The 24,928-nt window shown below is 37.7% G+C and overlaps 1 protein-coding gene across 1 annotated transcript; it reads left to right on the forward strand.

Annotated features, from left to right (window-relative positions):
- The first annotated feature begins 2,237 nt into the window (after positions 1-2,237).
- Positions 2,238-24,507, forward strand: fray (oxidative stress responsive kinase frayed). The gene is made up of 11 exons (XM_088273392.1): positions 2,238-2,331; positions 5,671-5,795; positions 9,117-9,210; positions 11,799-11,943; positions 14,660-14,825; positions 17,255-17,402; positions 18,871-19,073; positions 20,076-20,267; positions 20,882-20,958; positions 22,121-22,313; positions 23,242-24,507. The coding sequence occupies exons 1-11, from the start codon at positions 2,256-2,258 to the stop codon at positions 23,317-23,319; spliced, it is 1,497 nt and encodes a 498-aa protein (XP_088129518.1). The 5' UTR covers positions 2,238-2,255; the 3' UTR covers positions 23,320-24,507.
- The last annotated feature ends 421 nt before the right edge of the window (positions 24,508-24,928 follow it).

Consider the following 24,928-nt stretch of genomic DNA (forward strand, 5'->3'; position numbering starts at 1 on the left):
ATGAATACTGATCAAGGATTTAAACACTTGACAGCTGATTAATACTGAATACTGATCAAGTATTTAAACACTTGAAAGCCGATTAAGAATGAATACTGAATACTGATCAAGTATTTAAACACTCAAAAGCTGATCAAGTATGTCAAATACTTCAAAGCTGATCAAGAATGAATACTGAATACTGATCAAGTATTTAAACACTTGAAAGCTGATTAAGTATGAATACTGAATACTGATCGAGTATTTGAACACTTGAAAGCTGATTAAGAATGAATACTGATCAAGGATTTAAACACTTGACAGCTGATTAGGAATGAATACTGAATACTGATCAAGTATTTAAACACTTGAAAGCTGATTAAGAATGAATACTGATCAAGGATTTAAACACTTGACAGCTGATTAGGAATGAATACTGAATACTGATCAAGTATTTGAACACTTGAAAGCTGATTAAGAATGAATACTGATCAAGTATTTGAACACTTGAAAGCTGATTAAGAATGAATACTGATCATGGATTTAAACACTTGACAGCTGATTAGGAATGAATACTGAATACTGATCAAGTATTTAAACACTTGAAAGCTGATTAAGAATGAATACTGATCAAGGATTTAAACACTTGACAGCTGATTAAGTATGAATACTGAATACTGATCAAGTATTTGAACACTTGAAAGCTGATTAAGAATGAATACTGATCAAGTATTTGAACACTTGAAAGCTGATTAAGAATGAATACTGATCATGGATTTAAACACTTGACAGCTGATTAGGAATGAATACTGAATACTGATCAAGTATTTAAACACTTGAAAGCTGATTAAGAATGAATACTGATCAAGTATGTCAAATACTTATGTATGAGGAGATGCATGAATCTGGAAGAAGCGAAGAATGTTTTTGTTTCTCTGCCTACCCTTACGGTGGGGCAGCGTGGTGGTTAGTTATAATTACAGACACATCCTGCGGATGCTCCACATTCCTTGAATTTTTTAAGGAATTTGTTCAATAAACATATTTTTTAAATATTTACAGACAAAATATGCGAAAATATATATGTATATAAACACACACACATACGTTTACATATATAAATACTAAACATTGACCATGGCGGACAACATGCTTCTTAAAATCTCCAGTCTTATTGCATCATGATTTTTAATGTTTTCTTTGCCTCACAAGCATTGTGAAAAACGTGTGCTATCAACATTTGGCTGGGTACAAACAGAAAATAATATATTTTTAATGAAAATAAGATTAAAAATCAATTTATAATTTATTTATTTGATTTGTACATGGCCTGTTGTTGTCATAATCATAAAAAAGTAATAAACAAGCAACTTGAGGTGGTTTGATCTTTTTTAAAAACACTCAATAGTATTTTTGCTTTGTTTTGCCAATTTCACACTTAACGATTTAATTGCTCATTCAGTCACAATCAACGCTTTTCAAAGGTAAGTACTACTTAATTAATATTAACAGCAATCCGACGTGTTTGCAATAGGTCGTTAAAAAGTCAGGGTTGTGTTAAAAAGTTAGAATTATTTTATTTTTTATTTTTGACTAATTAAAAACAGATTACTAACACTGGTCAAAGTTTGAGCCTAATACGGCTGTTGGAAATATATTGTAGGCAGATATTACTTCTTCTTCTTTCTGGCTTCACCCCAACTTATTATTTTTGCAGACTGTTAGGGTCAGCTCTCCTCGTCCCTAGGTTGAAGGTCCTTGTATCATGTACAACGTCACCTAGGTCACGTAGGTAGATATTACTTGTACATGTAGAAACGAAAACCTACAATTAATTTCTCTTTGAATTGTCAAATCATTATATCACTTGTAAATTGATGAAAAAAGAGGAGCACAAAAGAAGTAAGATCATGTAAGGCGTTAAGGGAGGGAGGTAAAAGAACTATAAAACGGTGATTATATAAAATAATAATAATTATAAAAACCTGAGGTGCAAGATGAATGTTTCCTATGAGAAGGATACATAATTAATGATGAAGACATATGTCGCGGTACCCTATAAACCATAACAAACGTGAAATGGGCTCTTTTTGGTACAATGTAGCCCTACCTGTAGTACCTAATTACCGGAACGGTTTGAAAACCGGACCCCTGGCAACCCTAATTTGACAGAAATAAAAATAAACCGTCTCGCCATTTGCGTTTATTTTTATCTCTGGCAACACTCAACGAAACGTCATTCGGTCGGCAATGCAGACAGTCCACTTATCAGCGAAATGGCTGCCGGTCCCGTTCGAACTTCGGTCGTCTGGCCGAATACTAAAGATGATTACGAGCTGCGAGACGTTATCGGTGTGTATTATTAACAAAATCAAACATCGCTCCTTCGTCCGCCGTTATTAAAAAAAACCCCACGCCGGGATCGTCGGGCGAAACGGCAAACGGAATTTTATATTTTCGCCCAGCGCATAAAACTCCGGTATTCCGCCGTGTCAAATGTTTTTTTCCGCTTATTTTTGTTTGATTGTCGCTTGTGCGAGCTTTCCGGGTTTTTGTATGCGGAAACCTTGCAGTGTGACGCGTAACGGAGGTCCAGGTTTTTTTTATGACATAACTCGCGTTGTCGTGTGACAATATTTGCCGGCAGTGTCGGTGTTGAATTTCCCATCGTGTTTGCAGTGATGTTCAAATAACCCGTTTCGATTGAGCAAATATAGCCGATTTCTTGTGTACATAGCTTGTGTATATTACACACAGATCCAATTGCGCAACGCGCTTTAAAAAAAGGTTCAAATAATGAAATTTCGCAACGGTCCCATGATCGCCGTGCCGTGACTGATTTCCACTGTCTGCGATTGTCGGACAAAAATGGGCTAGAGCAGTGCTTTCTATATAAAATACAGGCTGTGTTTGCAGTTTTGGCAACGCCGCATCAGCTGTTTGCAACAAACCTATTTTGCAATATTTCCATATGTACAAATGGACTCTAAAACTTCATACATTGGTATGACTTCCAGAAAATAAAAATAAAAAATCATATTGAAAGCTGCCCCACCGCATGCCCAGATCTGATACAGAAGCATCTAGGCTTCCTGACAGATCTGCTCTTGCGAAGCAATTTTTTTTGTTGAACTAAGTTGCGAAATTTATTGAAAATGTGAAACAATATAAAATTGTATCCCAATTTTACTGTGAATTTACATTTAAAAGCTTTCAATATCCCTGTCACTACCAATCTAAATAAATACAAGTTTGTAAATCCGTCACCAAATTTTCTAGAAGTACCCCGGTGTAGACAGTGAAAGGGATTAGTATTTAGTTAGGGAAGCGCCCTTGAGGTATATTTTACGAAAATGGCGATATATAAGTTATCCAAATTTATTATTATTATTATTTTAGTTAAATTAGTCAGCTAGATCCGACTCCGACCCGATCAAGAATCAGGGAACATGAATTATGTTAAAGAAACAATAATTTTTCATAGTTTTCTAACCATTTAATACACAGGTTCCCGAGCTTTTGTAGTCTGGCGCCCCCCTATCAAAATTTCTCATCAAAGCGAAAAATAAAATTGCCGGAATGTTCCATCATAGAAAGAGGGAAGGAATAAAAATATATGTATTACTTCTTATCATTTCTATCTGTCTCTTTGGGCTTCTTATGTCCTTTAAAAGTCTTCTAGAAAGCCTACAGGGGGGGCGTTATCGAAAAATACTGATTTAATAGATAATGATCACACATATTGCTCCCTCTTTTCAAAAACGTCATAAATCAAAAAGCGTCAATTTTTCAGTTGTACATGTTTTCGGAATGCCCAGAAAATGTACTATATCCCAGCAAAAGAGGCATATTTTTAACTTAATATTTACCCGCTACAGGGCAGAAAGTGTTGAAGAAAAGGTATTGCTTAATTATTTTTTGAATATACTAAATGTTTTTCAAATGGAGAAAAAAACCTTCAGGTTTTACTTAAAAAGATCTGTTGCACAGTAAAAAGTTCAATAAGTGGCTTGATAATTATTTTTAATACATTTTATTATATTTTTAAACATTAAAAACAATCTCCTGAAAAATCAAGTTTTCAGATATATGACGTTGTTGAAAGGAGTAAGCGACATATCAAATTGCATGCCTACCTTCAAACCGTGTCCTTAATTAGTATAATAGTAGAACCTCGAATATGATTCACAATTGGTTTAAAAAAAATACAGTATATCTTCTTCTTTTTCAAACCCTTATCAGCACCCGAAGGTGCATAGAGCACTGCATCATATAAACGCAGTGCCATCTTGATCGTTAACACACAAAGGAGAGGTGATCAGACCTCCGCTTCAGGTACCTGTCCAGGGTAATATTGAATAAATACTAGAGTGGAAAAATCACTTTTCATTATATGATCCCTACCCCTAGGAATCGAACCCGGGACCTCCCGTACGGTAGCTGAGCGTGCTGACCATTACACAATGGGGGCAGACGCAGTATATTTAGTGAGTGGCTCGATGATTTGGGGCTCATGAGCTTAGATACTCTCTTATGGTGGCGAAAGTCCAAAAGAAGTTTTTGAGGTATCTCTACATGAGAGAGTACGGCTATTATCCTTGGCTCTACCCGACCCAGTTTCTCCAGGGTATGCTTGGCTACAATAGTTTAGAGACTAGAAGGAATATGTATTTGATTACGCATTTTTATCAATTGTTGCGCGGTATGATGAATACCTTGTCCGTCTCCGTAGTGTAATGGTCAGCACGCTCGGCTACCGTACTGGAGGTCCCGGGTTCGATTCCCAGGGGTTTACATTCGCCTCGTAAATTTGTTTTACCATTCTTTCCTCAGCCATTCGTTCTACATGTCCAAACCATCTCAACACACCTTTCTCAATTTTATCGATACTGCTTATCTCAGCTCTGCATTCCTTCCTTATTTCACTATTCAAACATCTATCATACATCGTTTTGTCGCACATTCTTCTGAGAGATCGCATTTCGACTGCATTCAGTCTACTTTCATCCTTCTTTTGCCAACTCCATGTTTCACTTCCATACATTAGAGTTGGAACCAGGACTCCGTTGTGCACTGCCAGTTAAGCTTCCGCTGATAGGTTTTTATTTGCTATAACTGATTTCAGTGCACCATTCACTTTGTTCCCAGCATTCAAAAATAAACTGTCATGTACATAAAAGTATAACTCTATAATAATTCATTCATTCAAACCCTTATCAGCACCCTAATGGTGCATAGGGCACTGCATCATATATACACAGTGTTATCTTGATCGTTAACACATGAAGGAAAGGTGATCAGCCGCTTCAGATACCAACCAGTCCAGGGAAATATTGAATAAATATAAGAGTGAAAAAATCACTTATATTTTTTCCCCCCGGGAAACGAACCCGGGACCTCCAGAACGGTAGCCGAGCGTGCTGACCATTACACTACGGAGGCGGACAAACATATACTAAATAATAAACTTACATTACATGTTTTTATCAAATAATAGAAATTTTCTTTATCAACCAGTCAAATAGACATCAACAATATTTGTCTTTTATTAAAATTAAACACTTGAATATACCACTTCTCAGCATTCACTCTCCTTTCTATGTCTTTATCAATCTTTCCATCCCTTTAGAAAAGCCCTTTAGCTCATTTATTTAGTTGGTTTTAATTTGTTTTTTGATGAATTATTTGCAGGAATCGGCGCCACGGCCATTGTGTACTCGGCTTTTTGCAAACCACGCTCGGAGAAATGCGCCATCAAGAGGATCAATCTGGAGAAATGGAACACCTCTATGGAAGAGCTGCTCAAAGAAATCCAGGTATAAGAAGTACTTTGGCAGCCGAACCAATTAATGAAAAGATGCATTCAGTCTGTTTTTCAATTATTTATAAGAAAAGCTGCTCAAAGAAATACAGGTATAAGAAGTACTTTGACAGCCGAACCAATTAATGAAAAGATGCATTCAGTCTGTTTTTCAATTATTTATAAGAAAAGCTGCTCAAAGAAATACAGGTATAAGAAGTACTTTGACAGCCGAACCAATTAATGAAAAGATGCATTCAGTCTGTTTTTCAATTATTTATAAGAAAAGCTGCTCAAAGAAATACAGGTATAAGAAGTACTTTGACAGCCGAACCAATTAATGAAAAGATGCATTCAGTCTGTTTTTCAATTATTTATAAGAAAAGCTGCTCAAAGAAATACAGGTATAAGAAGTACTTTGACAGCCGAACCAATTAATGAAAAGATGCATTCAGTCTGTTTTTCAATTATTTATAAGAAAAGCTGCTCAAAGAAATACAGGTATAAGAAGTACTTTGACAGCCGAACCAATTAATGAAAAGATGCATTCAGTCTGTTTTTCAATTATTTATAAGAAAAGCTGCTCAAAGAAATACAGGTATAAGAAGTACTTTGACAGCCGAACCAATTAATGAAAAGATGCATTCAGTCTGTTTTTCAATTATTTATAAGAAAAGCTGCTCAAAGAAATACAGGTATAAGAAGTACTTTGACAGCCGAACCAATTAATGAAAAGATGCATTCAGTCTGTTTTTCAATTATTTATAAGAAAAGCTGCTCAAAGAAATACAGGTATAAGAAGTACTTTGACAGCCGAACCAATTAATGAAAAGATGCATTCAGTCTGTTTTTCAATTATTTATAAGAAAAGCTGCTCAAAGAAATACAGGTATAAGAAGTACTTTGACAGCCGAACCAATTAATGAAAAGATGCATTCAGTCTGTTTTTCAATTATTTATAAGAAAAGCTGCTCAAAGAAATACAGGTATAAAAAGTACTTTGACAGCCGAACCAATTAATGAAAAGATGCATTCAGTCTATTTTTCAATTATTTATCCGCCTTTCAATTATTTATACCAGACCGGCCATTTCTGGTGGCCGTACACATATTTCGCAAATAATCGCATTTAACGCAAAATAATTCTTAACCCTTGTATAGCCGACTTTGTCATATTTACAACATTTTTGTTTCTCATGTGTGTGATTGATATCCAGGATTCGGACCTCACATACTAATATAAGAGTTTCTGCTTAGTAAAATGCTTCTTTACGTTTCACCAGTGGATGTCTCTAGTGAAGTTCTAGTGATTCAAGAACAAGGTTTCTAAATTGGTTCATACATATAGAACTTCCAAGTATTTGAGTAGTGTGGTTGTCAATAATGGGTAGAATTGGTGAATGTTACACGTGTGTAAAGTGATCACTTAAACCAGCCTATGACGGTCGTCAGCCTCGTAAATGCCCAGACTTCCATATTTTTCTTCATCTTTGATGAGATCTCAAAAAATAATTCGTCATATTCTTTGTATTATTTTGATGTTATAATTAATGTTCATTCCGCCTCCGTAGTGTAATGGTCAGCACGCTCGGCTACCGTTCTGGAGGTCCCGGGTTCGATTCCCAAGGGGGGGTCAAATAAATATAAGTGATTTTTTCACTCTAATATTTATTCAATACTACCCTGGACTGGTACTTCTAGAAAATTTGGTGACGGATTTACAAACTTGTATTTACTTAGATTGGTAGTGACAGGGATATTGAAAGCTTTTAAATGTAAATTCACAGTAAAATCGGGATACAATTTTATGTTGTTTCAAATTTTCAATCAATTTCGCAACTTAGTTCAACAAAAAAAATTGCTTTGCAAGAGCACATCTGTCAGGAAGCCTAGATGCTTCTGTATCAGATCTGGTCATGCGGTGGGACAGCTTTCAATACCCTGACTGGTAACCTGAAGCGGAGGGCTGATCACCTTTCCTTCATGTGTAAACGATCAAGATAACACTGCGTTTATATGATGCAGTGCCCTATGCACCATTGGGTGCGGATGAGGGTTTGAAGAAGAATATTATGACTTGGGGATACAAAAGTTGAAGCATCGCCTGCAACAGACAGACATGGAACAGTGCAAAGACATTTACGGGGAATGGTCAATCACTGCATTTCCACTCAACCATTGTTCATCGACACTCTTATATTTATTTGACCCTCCCTGGGAATCGAACCCGGGACCTCCAGAACGGTAGCCGAGCGTGCTGACCATTACACTACGGTGGCGGACAAAGTAATATTCTACATAATATTCTACCGCCTAATAAAAATCATAACTAAATAATAAAAAAAGAGTTATTTGGTATTACCTTTTTCTGCAACATTTTGTGTGTGTCCAAATACTTGTTCACAAAATCTAGATTATCTCCAATTACAGGAGTTACTTTCATATTATTTTTTACGTCTCATCAAAGATGAAGAAGAATATGGAAGAATCTAGTAATCTCACCAATAGATGTCTCTAGTGAAGATCTAGTGATTCAAGAACAATGTTTCAAAATTGGTTCATATGTATAGAACTTCCAAGAATTTGAGTAGTGTGGTTGTCAATAATGAGTAAAATTGGTGAATGTTACACGTGTGTAAAGCGATCACTTAAACCAGCCTATGACTGTCGTCAGCCCCGTAAATGCCCAGACTTCAATATTCTTCTTCATCTTTGATGAGATGTCAAAAAATGAAAAGAATTTAATAATTTAGTATAATTAGATACATACTGATTTAATAGCAAGGTCACTTTGTGAATGAAAGTAAACTGAATGCAGTCGAAATGCGATCTCTGAGAAGAATGTGCGACAAAACGATGTATGATAGATGTGCGAATAACAAAGCCCAGATAAGCATTATCGATCAAATTGAGAAAGGTGCGTTGAGATGGTTTGGACATGTAGAACGAATGAGTGAGGAAAGAACGGTAAAACAAATTTACGAGGCGAATGTAAGTGGAAAAAAGAGCAGAGGAAGACCGAGAAAAACATGGCACGATCAGGTATGCCAAATACTTGAAAGTGGTCAGGTTAGGAGTCGTAACAATCGGCGGGTATGTATGAGGAGATGCATGAACGTGGAAGAGGCGAAGAATATTTGCAAAGACAGAGTGGTGTGGCGTTCTATTCTCTCTGCCTACCCCTGCGGAGAAGCGGCGTGATGGTTAGTTTTTTTAGTTTTCACTTTGTGAGTTATAAACTGACAAAGTATCATAAGTTCTTATTTTCAATCGGCTCCGATGTGGCATTCTGTTTTTAGTCGGTTGATCTGAAAAACATGTTGTTGTTTTGATTTCAGGCTATGTCCAGCTGTAACCACGAGAATGTGGTCACATACTACACGAGCTTTGTGGTGAAGGAGGAGCTGTGGCTGATTTTGAGGTTATTAGAAGGTACACGCACTCCCATATCCTGGAGTCTTTATTTCAATACCCTGTTCCAGAAGTGAGCTAACCGCGACTCGCGAGCCGAACGCGGCTCGACCACAAATGTGGATGACCAATTGAAAAGCATTTGTTTTTTTACAAAAAATGTTAATAATATTAGTATCTAACCACTCACCGAGACTTTTATGTCTGCCGGTTTCGAGACGTACCCGTCTATTCGTCAGGACAATCACTACCACAGCATGCAAACAATACCACCCTTCACCACCATAGCACCATTTACACACTTAAAACTATACGAGTTGTTTAACATATCGCTCACTCCTTTCAAGAACGTCATAAATCAAAAAACTTAATTTTTCAGGAGAACGTTTTTAATGTTTAAAAATATAATACCATGTGTTAAAAATAAATATCAAGCCACTTATTTAACTTTTTCATATGCAACAGATCTTTTTAAGTAAAACCTGAAGGTTTTTTGTACATTCAAAAAATATTTAGTATATTTAAAAAAATTATTAAATAATACCTTTTCTTCAAACTGCAAAAACAACACTTTCTGCCCTGTAGCGGATAAATATAAAGTTAAAAATATGCCTCTTTTGCTGGGATATAGTACATTTTCTGGGCATTCCGAAAACATGCACAACTAAAAATTGACGATTTTTGATTTATGACGTTCTTGAAAAGAGTGAGCGATATGCGATTTTTGGCCGACCCGAAGACCAACATGCACTTAAGTTTTCAGTACATACATGCCTTATGAGCCAAGGTTAAACATGCAATGTTTAACCTTGGCTCGTAACGCATATCTGTGCTGAAATCTTTAGTGCATTTTGGTCATCGGGTCAACCAAAAATCGCATGCGTTAAACATTTTGTGTAGGTTTAAGTGTGTAAAATGTGTAAGACGAATGTGTGGCAAAACGATGTTTGATAGATGTTCGAATGATGAAATAAGGAAAGAATGTAAGGCTGAGATTAGCATTATCGATAAAATTAAGAAAGGTGTGTTGAGATGGTTTGGACATGTGGAGCGTATGAGTGAAGAAAGAACGGTTAAACAAATTTATGAGGCGAATGTAGTTGGAAAAAGAAGCAGAGGACGACCGAGGAAAACTTGGCACAATCAGGTATGTCAAATACTTGAAAGCGGCCGGGTCAGGAGTCGTAATAATCGTCGGGTATGTATGAGGAGATGCATGAATGTAGAAGAGGCAAAGAATGTTTGCAAGGACAGAGTGGTGTGGCGTTCGATTCTCTCTGCCTACCCCTGCGGGGAAGCGGTGTGATGGTTGGTTAGTTAGTTTTTTTTAAGTGTGTAAATAGTGCTATGGTAGTGAAGGGTAGTGTATTGTTAGCATGCTCGGCTGTCCAAATTTAAAACACAGTAAGGGACTTATTTTTTTGTAGTAGGTTTTTTTTGCATTTATGGACTAAGTAGACTCTACTCCCTTACTGTGTTTTAAATTTGGACAGCCGTGCTGTGGTAGTGATTGTCCTGACGAAGAGGCGGGTATGTCTCGAAACCGGTAGATATGAAAATCTCGGTGACTGGTTATATACTAATATTACTAACATTTTTGTAAAAAAAAAATACATAAAAGTAAAAATGACTAACCACAAAGTAAATGCTTTAAATATTAATAATATTGAGAATATTCTTTTTGTTTTTTTACTTTTTAAAAAAATATAGAATGGCGTTGCACATGTAACACATTGCATTTGCCAATGTCAAGTTAATTGAATTCTTAATTATAAAATATGATAGACTATAAATTGTAAAGATAAACTATTAATTTATTCCATTTAATTTAAAAAAAACAACTAACAGTGCAATATATGCGCAATGGTATGCGCATGTGAGGAGAATGGAACCATCCAGACTCCCCCACATCGCATTGTACGTCCAACCCCATGGTAGACGACTCCCGGGCAGACCACCAAAGAGATGGGCCGATAGCTGGGAATCGACGTCGCAGGAGGCTAATCCCTCTTAAAAACAGGCCGTAAGGCCTATAATAAGAAGAAGAAGAAGAAGAACTAACAGTCTGTACATAATAGGGTTCCTGCTCGCCAGGATGAGATGGATATCTAACATACAGGGTCATTCATTTCGTGGTTTCTAGTTGAAAGCGCTGGCATTCGACGCCTGTCGAACTCAGCTGTCGTCTGAAGTGTCATAATATTAGTTAAATGTTTACCATTTACGATAATGCATTACTCAACAAACGAACAACGAGTTGGAATTATTAAAACTTACCACACACATACAATTTATTAAAAATAAATATCAAGCCACTTTTTGAACTTTTTACTGTGCAACAGATCTTTTTAGGTAAAACCTGAAGGTTTTTTCTCCATTTGAAAAATAACTAGTTTATTTAAAAAAAATAATTAAACAATACCTTTTCTTCAAAATGCAAAAACGACACTTTCTGCCCTGTAGCGGGTAAATATAAAGTTAAAAATATGCATCTTTTGCTGGGATATAGTACATTTTCTGGGCATTCCGAAAACATGCACAACTGAAAATGGACGATTTTTTATTTACGACGTTCTTGAAAGGAGTGAGCGATATGATATTGTTGTCAGGCGGCAGTCTGCTGGACGTCATCAAGCACAAGATGCGGGTGGCGAACTGCAAGCACGGCGTGTTTGACGAGGCCACCATCGCCACGGTCCTGAAGGAGGTCCTCAAGGGGCTGGAGTACTTCCACAGCAACGGGCAGATACACAGGTGAGTGGGGAGGAAGGGATAATGTCCTCGTGTTGATATTTCAAGATAAGAGAAGAATATGGAATATTATAGGTGTCTCGACTTGATATGAAACAATGATTAAAGAAAATACTTTGTTTTTTACCACTTGAGTTTTATTATAGACTACATGTTTCAGAAGTTAAACTTCCATCATTCAGGTCTGTATAATAACTAAAATTTAAAATATAAAATTGTTCTATAAATAAGGAGAGGGGAAAGTAAGGGGAAGGGGTTAGTCAAGGAACGGAGTTTGAAAACAAAGGAAAAATGGAAAGCAATGGTATAAAGGCCAAATTATGAATTGTCTTGAAAATGTAGAAATCCAAAAAAACCTGAATTCTAATAATGATTTATTAAATAATATATTGTTTCAAAATTCTTCGCCATTGCTTTCCATTTTTCCTTTGTTTTCAAACTCCGTCCCTTCCCCTCTCCTTATTTATAGAACAATTTTATATTTTATATTTTAGTTATTACACAGACCTGAATGACGGAAGTTTAACTTCTGAAACATGTAGTCTATAATAAAACTCAAGTGGTAAAAAACGAAGTGTTTTCTTTAATCATTGTAACATGTCTTACCACAAAGTTAATGCCGAAACAATAAATTGATATGAAACGTTCATCGTTCTTTTTATATTTACCTGTTTTCTGGCTTGGGTGGTCGCGCTCTCCAATGCTGTGCTAGCCAGACCGACCGTACAAAATTAGCGCATAATAATAATAATAATAATACAAATAATAAATAAATCTAAAATATGCGAGATGGAAGATGTCGTTAGGTGGGGAAGGCAACGAAGGAGACAATGGTAAGCGCGTGTGAGGAGAATGGAACCATCCAGACTCCCTCACATCGCACTGTACGGCCAACCCCATGGTACATAGACGACTTCCGGGCCGACCACCAAAGAGATGGGCCGATAGCTGGGAATCGACGTCGCAGGAGGCTAATCCCTCTTAAAAACAGGCCACAAGGCCTATAATAAGAAGAAGAAGAAGAAGAAAATAATAAATCCTTATTCCAGCTTGACTAAGTGGTGGGTGCAATAATTAGTCAGCCATATATCGCTCACTCCTTTCAAGAACGTCATAAATCAAAAATCGTCAATATTCAGTTGTGCATGTTTTCGGAATGCCCAGAAAATGTACTATATCCCAGCAAAAGCGGCATATTTTTAACTTAATGTTTACCCGCTACAGGGCAGAAAGTGTTGTTTTTTCATTTTGAAGAAAAGGTATTGTTTAATTATTTTCTTAAATACACTAAATATTTTTCAAATGGAGAAAAAACCTTCAGGTTTTACCTAAAAAGATCTGTTGCACAGTAAAAAGTTCAATAAGTGGCTTAGTATTTATTTTTAATACATTGCATTATATTTTAAATCATTAAAAACATTCTCCCGAGAAATCAAGTTTTTTGATTTATGACGTTCTTGAAAGGAGTGAGCGATATGTCTTACGACATTTTTTTTTATAAAATGAAATTAAAATTACAATAATAAATAAAAATAAAATTAATAAAAAGAAACAGCGAAAGAAAAAAAATTAAAAATTAAAGTAAATTTTTTGGAGAGATGTAGTAGATGAAGATTAGCTCACTGGCTGGACATGCGGCAGCACTGTGGTCCACAAGCCGCTTTATGATGAGGTCGGAGCTCTTCATCAGCCTCTCCCGGAAGCCGGCCACTCGGCGCCTTAATAGCCCATCCATTAAACATTGCATTGAACGCGCTAATTTTTGTGCTTATTTCTTCCTATGTCAAGCATTATTTTAATACATCGCTCACTCCTTTCAAGAACATCATAAATCAAAAAACTTGATTTTTCAGGAGAACGTTTTTAAAGTTTAAAAATATAATACAATGTATTAAAAATAAATATCAAGCCACTTACTGAACATTTTACTGTGCAATAGATCTTTTTAGGTAAAACCTGAAGGTTTTTTTCTCTATTTGTAAAATATTTAGTTTATTTAAAAAAATAATTAAACAATATCTTTTCTCCAAAATGCAAAAACAACACTTTCTGCCCTGTAGCGGGTAAATTTTAAGTTAAAAATATGCAGCTTTTGCTGGGCATTCCGAAAACATGCACAACTGAAAATTGACGATTTTTGATTTATGACGTTCTTGAAAGGAGTGAGCGACATATTTATATATATAACACTACACGGTGTTCTTATTTGGAATTCGGGTTCATTTCATTTAATTTGGAAGGAGTTGTAGGGAACCAGTTGTAACCGACATCATCAGACCAGTCTGATGATGTCGGTTATAAGGAAACCCGGTCGGTGGTCAAACAAAATTTATGTGGAAAAAACTATATTCTTATTCTTCAAACCCTCATCCGCACCCGATGGTGCATAGGGCACTGCACTATATAAACGCAGTGTTATCTTGATCGTTAACACATGAAGGAAAGGTGATCAGCCCTCCGCTTTAGGTACCAGTCCAGGGTGATATTAAATAAATACTATTGTGAAAAAATCACTTTTATTTATTTGACCCCCCCCCCTGGGAATCGAACCCGGGACCTCCAGTACGGTAGCTGAGTTTGCTGACCATTACACTACGGAGGCGGACAAAACTAGATAGTTGTAATTTTATTATATTTACATTTTTATTTATATAGCTATGAAAGAGAGAGACAGAGAGAGAGAGAGAGGGAGAATAATATTGTTATTTTCCGCATTCAGGGACATAAAGGCGGGCAACATCCTGCTGGGCGAGGACGGCGCTGTGCAGATAGCAGACTTCGGCGTGTCGGCGTGGCTGTCCACCGGGCAGGACATGTCGCGACAGAAGGTCCGCCACACGTTCGTGGGCACCCCCTGCTGGATGGCCCCGGAGGTCATGGAACAGGTCGATATCTCGCTATTTTCAATGCCTTCAAATCCCGGAAGTTTGCCGTCAAAATGTGGAGAGGTCTCAACAGAGACGACGCAACTTTCCGCCGGGGAGAAAATGCATCTGGCAACTCCTAGTATTTCTTAATCTTTCCCGTTTTGATCATCTGAGTTTTGGAGCTATGAAAAATGAGTGACTTTGCGCGAGTCTGGATTTGCACAAAGGGATTTCTACTTATTTATTTTTTTACAAAAATGTTAATAATATTAGTATCTAACCACTCACCGAATGAAATGCAGAACGGATGGAATGCCACACTCTTCTGTCCTGACATACTCTCCTCGCCTCAGACTTTTGACACCACCACTTGGCATGATCAGATCTGATTGTGCCTTTTTAAGTCTTTTTTGGCCGTCCTCGTTCTGTTCTCCCGCTCACATTTGCCACATGTATTTTCTTAGTCATTCTCTCGTTATCCATTCGCTCCACAAGTCCATACCGCCTTGAAGAACTCTTCCTAATCTTATTTATTTTTTTACAAAAATGTTAATAATATTAGTATCTAACCACTCACCGAGATTTTTACGTCTACCGGTTTCGAGACGTACCCGTCTCTTCGTCAGGACAATCACTACTACAGCATGCAAACAATACCACCCTTCACCACCATAGGCACCATTTACACACTTAAAACTACACAAAATGTTTAAAACATGCTAGGAATTTCATGCAGGGATTTCTAATAAATCATTCATTCTTTGGCTAGATCTATTCATATTTTTAGGAAATAAATATTGGCGCACAAACACATATCGCTCACTCCTTTCAAGAACGTCATAAATAAAAAAATTGTCAATTTTCAGTTGTGCATGTTTTCGGAATGCCCTGAAAATGTATTATATCCCAGCAAAAGAGGCATATTTTTAACTTAATATTTACCCGGTACACGGCAGAAAGTGTTGTTTTTGCATTTTGAAGAAAAGGTATTGTTTAACTATTTTTTATAAAATACTAAATATTTTCAAATGGAGAAAAAACCTTCAGGTTTTACCTAAAAAGATCTGTTGTACAGTAAAAAGTTTAATACTAAGTGGCTTGATATTTATTTTTGATAAATTGTATTATATTTTTGAACTTTAAAAACGTTCTCCTGAAAAATCAAGTTTTTTGATTTATGACGTTCTTGAAAGGAGTGAGCGATATTGTAGCATTTCATATCAAAGTATTACTATAACATTAAAAGTTCCATTTGGCCTTTTGCTTTTGGTAATTTTTCGCCCTATTATTTTGATTAAAGACTGTGTACTATTGCATGAGATATTAATTTTCTGAATTATATTATTTTTTGACATCTCAACATAGATGAAGAAGAATATGGACGGCAATAGATTTCTTATAGCTCCAAAAGTTTCCTGAAATAATTGGTTGGATGGATTGTGTCCTTCAGCACTTTTATCGCGTATGATACCACCTCTCGTGAGAGTCCCTTGTGAACTTACAAGAATAAGTCCTCACCCTCAATAGTGAATAATCCAATATCTGCTAATATAATAATAATAAAACCCTTACCGCACCCCAATGGTGCATAGGGCACTGCCTCATATGAACGCAGTGTTATCTCGATCGATTACACATGAAGGAAAGGTGATCAGCGCTCCACTTCAGGTACCAGTCCAGTGTAATATTGAATAAATATAAGAGTGAAAAAATCACTTATATTTGTTAAACCCCCCTGGGAATCGAACCCGGGACCTCCAGAACGGTAGGCGAGCATGCTGACCATTACACTACGGAGGCGGACAAATATAAATTGGTTCTTATTTATTTAGTTATTCATTGAACGACTAAAGCCTTTAACATAATACATATATACGGTACCTATCTAATATAAAAATACACTAATGAATACATATACTAATAGAGAAACAAAAAGTCTAACAACATAAGAAAATAATAAAATAACAAATAGTAAGCACTGGTAAATACACGTCTCCTTCACACACTATCAGCGAGCAGCGAGAGAGAGTGAAACACAACGTTTACATTTATCCATTATAACATGGAGAAGAAATGCTGACAAAGTACACACTTCAAGGTGGATAACAATATATTAAATAAATCTATACTTTCAAAAGTATTGGCTAACATGTGAAGCCGCGGAGTGGGAGAGAACATGGCATAGTTTGCATTATGTACAAATACTGCGAATACAGATTTTTGCCTAGTACCTCTTTGACGCACGCTAAGCTTTATTTGATTTAGGAGATCAGGGCTGTTAAGAATTTTACTTAACAGGACCAAATCAGTAATTACCCCTAAGATTTATTAATTTTAGCCGCTTCATTATGCAATTACAATCCAACTCAACAATGGGTATTCTATTCTCCTCCCATGAATTTCTAATTGAAATATATACGTAAAATGATGAATTTTTGATGTTCCAGGATCACGGATACGACTTCAAGGCTGACATTTGGTCCTTCGGCATCACCGCCATAGAGATGGCCACCGGAACCGCTCCGTACCACAAATACCCGCCCATGAAGATACTCATGCTGACGCTGCAAAACGACCCCCCCAACCTAGACACAGGTGACTAGATCAAAGCAATTCTACCGACTCATTCTCCGCTGTAGAGTTTTCACCTTTACAGCTTGACCATTTCTTACAAGTTACTCGCCACCATGTGCGTCATAGATTTCAATTTTCAATTTCAATTTCAATTTATTCAATAAATAAAATAATATATACATAACAAACAATATTCAAGGCGTATATATTAAAAGTAAGCAATAAGACTTAAAGGTGTAGAAGATTCCCGCTTTGGAAAACTCCTTCAGACACATGGAACAGATCAATATCCAATGTGATATTGTTCAACATAGCGGTAGCTCTTCCTACAGGCATAACCATCGGCAGGTTGGTCCTGTGTATAGGAATGTGAAACAATCTATGCCGACGCTGTCATAGGTAACTATCGGGAACATACAGACCAATGCTCTGGATACTTTCAGGATTATCGATCATACCGCGCAACAATCGATAAAAATGCGTAATCAAATACACATTCCTTCTAGTCTCTAAACTATTGTAGCCAAGCATACCCTGGAGAAACTGGGTCGGGTAGAGCCCAGTGCTGCCCTACCCAGCGCAGTACTGCATGGCAACTCTAATGTGCAAAGGCAAATATAGTCACAAGTTAAAAACAGTAGTTTTGAGATAAACGAATTTAAAGTGACGCTTTACGCCAACACTTATCAAATTAATACAATTTTGCGGCTATTTGGAAAGTGAATATCTCGGTAAAGGAAAGAGATAGAGGGAAATCTTTGATTGTATATGATAGAGGCCAGTTATGAGAACGCTTTGAGCCGTGTTACGCCAAACAGCCGCAACTTGAGTTATGGCTAGTTGCCTTTAGAACACATTAGAACTGGTGGGGGCCATTCGATAAGCGAGAGAATCGTAGAGTATTCTATTTGTCTCGCTCTCTCCTTGTGGTAATACCACATTTATGAGAGTGAAAGAAATAACATGTCACTAACAGACAACAAAATTAACTCGCTGATATATGAGTAAGAACTCGCGGTACCGACTTACTGTGCTTTTTATGAAAAACAGTATTTTGAAACATTTATTAATAATAAATAATAAAACCCTTATCCACACCCCAATGGTGCATAGGTCACTGCGTCATATACCAGTCCAGGGTAGTATTGAAAGAGTGTAATAGTCAGCACGCTCGGCTGCCGTTCTGGAGGTCCCGGGTTCGATTCACAGGGGAGGTTAAATAAATATAAGTGATTTTTTCACTCTCATATTTATTCAATATTACCCTGGACTGGTACCTGAAGCGGAGGGCTGATCACCTTTCCTTCATGTGTAAACGATCAAGATAACACTGCGTTATATGACGCAGTGCCCGATGCACCATTGGGGTGCGGATAAGGGTTTTATTATTTATTACTATTATTATTTTATTCTATAAAATGCAGTACTACCAAGAAATGTCAGTGCAAAACTAAAATCAATAAATGATGTGTGATTGCGTTTTGTGCAGGCGCCGGCGACAAGGAGCAGTACCGCGCTTACGGCAAGACCTTCCGCAAGATGATCTGGCAGTGCCTGCAGAAGGACCCCGCCAAGCGCCCCACGGCCGGCGAGCTGCTCAAGCACCCCTTCTTCAAGAAGGCCAAGGACCGCAAGTACCTCACGCAGACGCTGCTCGCCGCCGGGCCCACCATGGAGACGCGCGTGCACAAGGTGAGGCGGCCCCTAGGTCGAGAGATGGGCCCCCGGACTGCAGGCCATCACAGTTCTCTACATCCTCAAGGTTGTGAAGACTGCAGGCTATCACAGTTCTCTATCCCGTTCAAGGTTGTAAAGACTGCAGGCTATCACAGTTCTCTACCACCTCAAGGTTGTGAAGACTGCAGGCTATCACAGTTCTCTATCCCGTTCAAGGTTGTAAAGACTGCAGGCTATCACAGTTCTCTACCACCTCAAGGTTGTGAAGACTGCAGGCTATCACAGTTCTCTACCACCTCAAGGTTGTGAAGACTGCAGGCTATCACAGTTCTCTACCTCCTCAAGGTTGTGAAGACTGCAGGCTATCACAGTTTTCTACCTCCTCAAGGTTGTGAAGACTGCAGGCTATCACAGTTCTCTACCCCTTCAAGGTTGTGAAATGAGCCCCAGACTGCAGGCTATCACAGTTTCTCCCCCCCACAGCGACTATGTCGTCGGACCATCTCTTTTGGGGTCTTCCGACACCTCTTTTGTTCTCCCATCGTAGAATTTCTGGCCAGAGTACCGAAAGCCGATGTATCGGATGAAATTTAAAAAAAAAAATTTATCTTTATTTGTATACATTTATTTAAATCACAATTTATACATATTTAGATCTTTTTTTTTTTTAGCAGAGACCCACCTTGTGTGTCTTGTCAGTGGAGTTCTTTTTTAATACATTTTTTATTGTTTTTACCGATTTTACCCTAATATACACACACAAAGAGAAAAAAATTAGGAATATAAACATTTTACAATTTTCATAAATTTAACTCTTGATCATTTACCCATTCCTTTATTTTGCCTTTGTTCCATATTTTATTTTGACCTCTAACATCCGTCGGCAACAAATTTAAAATGTTGGGAACGATAAATTGGAGTGTTCGACTCCCATTTTTATTGTTAATTTAATCCATGTAACCAAAGGCCATTTTGTCTTGTGTGTTAATTCACAATACCCCCATCCTTGTTTTGCAGGCCAGCCAGCGGCAGGCGGGCACGTCGGGCCGCCTGCACCGCTCCGTGAGCGGCGAGTGGCTGTGGTCCGAGGACGAGGACGCGGACGCGGAGGAGGACAGCAGCGGCGCGCCGTACCGCCGCGGCGACGCCTCCCCCGACCGCCGCCCCATGAACCACCTGGACCGGGCCGACTCCAGCGACAGCGAGCCCGTGAGACACACCGCTCTTTTAACTCTCAAATTGTCATTATGTTCTTGAAGTGGACACTTTGAACTTTCAAATGGCATTTTATTCTTGAAGTGGACACTTTGAACTCTCAAATGGCATTTTATTCTTGAAGTGGACATTTTGAGCTTTCAAATGGGATTTTGTCCTGGAAGTGGACACTTCGAACTTTCAAATGGAATTTTATTCTTGAAGTGGACACTTTGAAATTTCAAACAATAATAATTTACAACATTTTGAGTGTGTCCAAATACTTGTTCACAAAATCTGGATTATCTCCAATTACAGGAATTATTTTCATATTATTTTTTGTCATCTCATCAAAGATGACGAAGAATATGGAAGTCTGGGAATTTACTGGGCTGATGACCGTCATAGGCTGGTTTGTTTGGTGTGTAAAGTGATCACTTAAACTAGCCTATGACGGTCGTCAGCCCCGTAAATGCCCAGACTTCCATATTCTTCTTCATCTTTGATGAGATGTCAAAAAATAATATCAAAATACCATCATGCCATTATGTATATGGTGCTTTGGACTTGTTTTATGCCATTTTTGTGTTTTTAAACATTTAATATAGGTATGGCTTTACTGTTTTCAGGAAACGGAGTATGAGCAGAGGTCAATTACTGCCAACAGCGAGGACCTAGAACCAATTAACATGGTTCTCAGAATTAGGTAAGGAAAGAATATCCATTTTTAACTGGATCCACGCGGCTCGCATAAGCGTATGTGTTTTAACAAGACATGCCCCATACGCGGCTGACATAAGCGTTTGTGTTTTCACTTTGCTCCAAGTTTCGAACCTCAGTTCAACTTGGAGGGATTTTTTCATGGTGTGGAACTTTGGATAAAATAATACGTCAATCCTCGGCCTTATGACATCTGTTGAAATATCTGACTAATAATTTGTAACATCACAAGGATAAATAAAACAACAGATCCCTGATTTTTCTTGCGGTCGGTAATTAGTCCGCGCCATAATCATGCCCTATATCTGTCTCACTCTCGACGCTACACATCGCCAGTGGGTAAGAGTGACACACGATGCGTGCTTTGATTTATTTATGTTACGATCTAATTTGTTTATATTACGATATATTTCAAGAATAATGTGACACACGTGTATTATAGAGTACCAAAAAGGCACAATGAATCCCATTGAACGTTTTTGTTTAGGAAAATAAATCGTTTCATAACTAAATACATGATAAAAGTAATCATTTAAAAAACGGCAAAATACAGCCGCGCACGAGCGTCTCTTAGGAACAAAGTTAACGCGTTTAAAAGGTTAATGGTCGTCCCGTACTAAGAACATACTAATGGAGGGTCCACGAGGTGTGGGCAGAAGACAGATCTCCTGGCTCCGGAATATACGAGACTGGACGGGGATCAGGAGAGTCTATAAAAACCTGCGTGCACCAGCAATCTTTCTCAACCAAAAACAGACTAGTGATATTGGTCAAAACGTTTGATACCATACATAGCTGTTTGCAATCAGAGGGTAGATAGTGCTGGAACATTAAAAAATAAAACATATTACAAATTGATGATAATAAGGAAGGCAAAGGAAAAAGGGAGTTTAGGGAAGGAGGTAGAGGGAAACACTAAGGGAGGATTCCTTACAATATGTTTTATTACACCTAATATACACGATTCTGGCTACGTTGTTGTCACCGCCGTGTCATCAACGTAACCGCATTCCTCACAGTATGTCAGCAAGTTTGGTGAACTTTGATTGCACCTAATATACACAATTACGGATATGTTGTTGTCACCGCCGTGTCACCAACGTGCCCGCATTCCTCGCAGTATGTCAGCAAGTTTGGCTCGGTCGCAGGAACGCCCACCTGGAGCTGGACGACATCCGGTTCGAGTACTGCCCGGGCAAGGACTCGGCCATGGGCATCGCGGGGGAGCTGCAGGGCGCGGGGCTGATCGACTCGCGAGACGTCACCGCCATCGCGCAGAACATGTGCCGCCTCATCGACAACGCCGCCGCCGGCAACCCGGGCTCCGTCACATTCAGGCTGGTAAGTCGACATTCCGATTTGTCAAATTTGCAACTAGAAATATGCAATATCCAACCAAATTGGTACACTGATCGGCATGCATTGACCTATCCGACATCGGATTTGTGTTAGTCCATAAGTAGGCTTACCATAATTCGCTCACTCCTTTCAAGGACACAGGACAAGAAAACAGGCCACAAGGCTTACACAAAGAAGGAGAAAAAATAGACTGGTCTAAAATAGTCCTTTTACCAAGCGGAAGATGAGAATGTTGCACATGTCGCTCACTCCTTTCAAGAACGTCATAAATCAAAAAACTTGATTTTTCAGGAGAATGTTTTTAAAGTTTAAAAATAAAACACAATGTATTAAAAATAAATATCAAGCCACTTATTAAACTTTTTACTATGCAACAGATCTTTTGAGGTAAAACCTGAAGGTTTTTTCTTCATTTGAAAAATATTTAGTTTATTTTTAAAAAAAAAATTAACAATACCTTTTCTTCAAAATGCAAAAACAACACTTTCTGCCCTGTAGCGGGTAAATATTGAGTTAAAAATATGCCTCTTTTGCTGGGATATAGTACATTTTCTGGGCATTCCGAAAACGTGCACAACTGGAAATTGACGATTTTTGATTTATGACTGATATTTATTCAATATTACCCTGGAGTGGTACCTGATGCGGAGGGCTGATCGCCTTTCCTTCGTATGTTAATTAAAATCTTCAATAGATAAGAGAAAAACAAATTTAATGCCAGAGAGCAGCTTGTATGTATTTGTCTATGTATACTTAGCTTATATTTTTTTCTATGTATTTCTACTATTCTACCTTTCCTTCATGTGTTAACGATCAAGGTAACACTGCGTTTATATGATGCAGTGAAGACAGTCAGTCATTACATGTAAGTACAATAACAATTCCACAAAAAATGTATTTTCTGTTACAGGAATCAGTAAGTTCGAGTGAAAATTTGGATGACAAAACGCTAATTGGCTTTGCCCAAATATCCATAGCTGACTTTTAGACATCATCGTTCCGCGCGTCCCCTAGATATCACGCTTCATCGCGCCCGCGATGAAGCCTCGACCCACGCCGGCGATGGGCCAGCACTTCATCGCCCGCCGGCCGTCGCAACGCCGCATCGACAGGCCCCGTCACTCCGGAACGGGCCCGATGACGGCTCGACACTGCGCTTCCGGCGAGACGGCGTTTCATCGTAAGGCATTACACTTCATCGCCGCCCCTGGACCATCGGCATGACACTTCATCGTAAGGCATTACACTTCATCGCCGCCCCTGGACCATCGGCATGACACTTCATCGTAAGGCGGATCACGCTTCAATGATTTGTGATTTAACATAGTGTTTCATCGCCCGTCGATGACAGCTCATATCACTAATGTAATTTTTTTACATGTCTTATTTGTATACATAGTTACGACACTTCATCAATTTGATTCAGGGTTGCCATTCTTCCCAATACGCCAATGACAAACAAATTTTTCAGTTTCTGAAAATAAGATTCTAAAAAATCCTTTTTTTTATGATTAAAATATAACTTTGTTTTGAAATCACTATAAATATTTTAATTTCTTCTTTTTCGAACCCTTATCCGCACCCCAACGGTGCATAGGGCACCGCATCGTATAAATGCAGTGTCATCTTGATCATTAACACACGAAGGAAACGTGATTAGCCTTCCGTTTCAGGTACCAGTCCAGGGTAATATTGAATAATTATTTAAGTGAAAACATCACTTATATTTATGTAATCCTGAGAATCGAACCCGGGACCTCCAGAACGGTAGGCAAGCGCGCTGACCGTAACACTACGGAGGCGGATTAATTATAATTAAGTATTAATTAGTCTTGAAAAAGAAGCGGTTAGCTTTGAAACGGGTAGACATATTAAGACAGTAGAGTATACATTTTCTGGGCATTCCGAAAACATGCACAACTGAAAATTGACGATTTTTGATTTATGACGTTCTTGAAAGGAGTGAGCGACTTGTGAAAAAACATATGGCTTGCATCCCCTATATATTTTTGGATCCAGAAAAATTAATAAAATTCTGAAATATTAAATTCTTTGATTAGGCAAATATTTATATTTTATTATTTTGTTAAAAAAAATATCCTGACGTAATTTGGGAAAAATATGGCAACCCTACTTGAAATGCAGACATATCAATGTGGATATTTAAAAAGAAAAATAACATGCTTAATAATTATTTATTTGCTTTTACATTTGGCCATTTTTTATGTGTAAAAAATAATATTTTTTAATGTAGTATTTAGTGTTAAAAATTGGCCCCTATTTTACAATGATGTTTATATATCGTAGTCATACAGGAGAAAGTGACCAAATACTGAAGTGTAAAATGTTCAGGAGGGCCATTTAAGTCACTATTGCTTGGCAACAAAATAAACATCAATGCAGTTAGTCATCAGTTAGTCGGTAGTCATTTTTACCAAGTCAATATATTATACTTTCAAGGTTAAAATCCTTTGGGATTTTCCAGGGCAATATTGAGTCAGTAAGATATCAAATAGTCAATGATCACGTTTTTGTAAGAAATGCACTTGGTCACTTTCTCCTGTATGACTACGATATATATATATATATATATATAT

The sequence above is a fragment of the Brachycentrus maculatus genome, unplaced genomic scaffold, assembly GCF_059751285.1.
Source record: "Brachycentrus maculatus isolate JH-2025_06_01 unplaced genomic scaffold, ASM5975128v1 h1tg000572l, whole genome shotgun sequence".
Taxonomy (NCBI): domain Eukaryota; kingdom Metazoa; phylum Arthropoda; class Insecta; order Trichoptera; family Brachycentridae; genus Brachycentrus; species Brachycentrus maculatus.

Excerpts from the sequence above, each read along its gene's own strand:
- fray (XM_088273392.1), top strand. The coding sequence starts at position 2,256 with ATGGCTGCCGGTCCCGTTCGAACTTCGGTCGTCTGGCCGAATACTAAA. Across the intron at positions 2,332-5,670 it reads CGAGCTGCGAGACGTTATCG|GAATCGGCGCCACGGCCATT; the intron begins GTGTGTATTATT and ends AATTATTTGCAG. Across the intron at positions 14,826-17,254 it reads CCCCGGAGGTCATGGAACAG|GATCACGGATACGACTTCAA; the intron begins GTCGATATCTCG and ends TTGATGTTCCAG.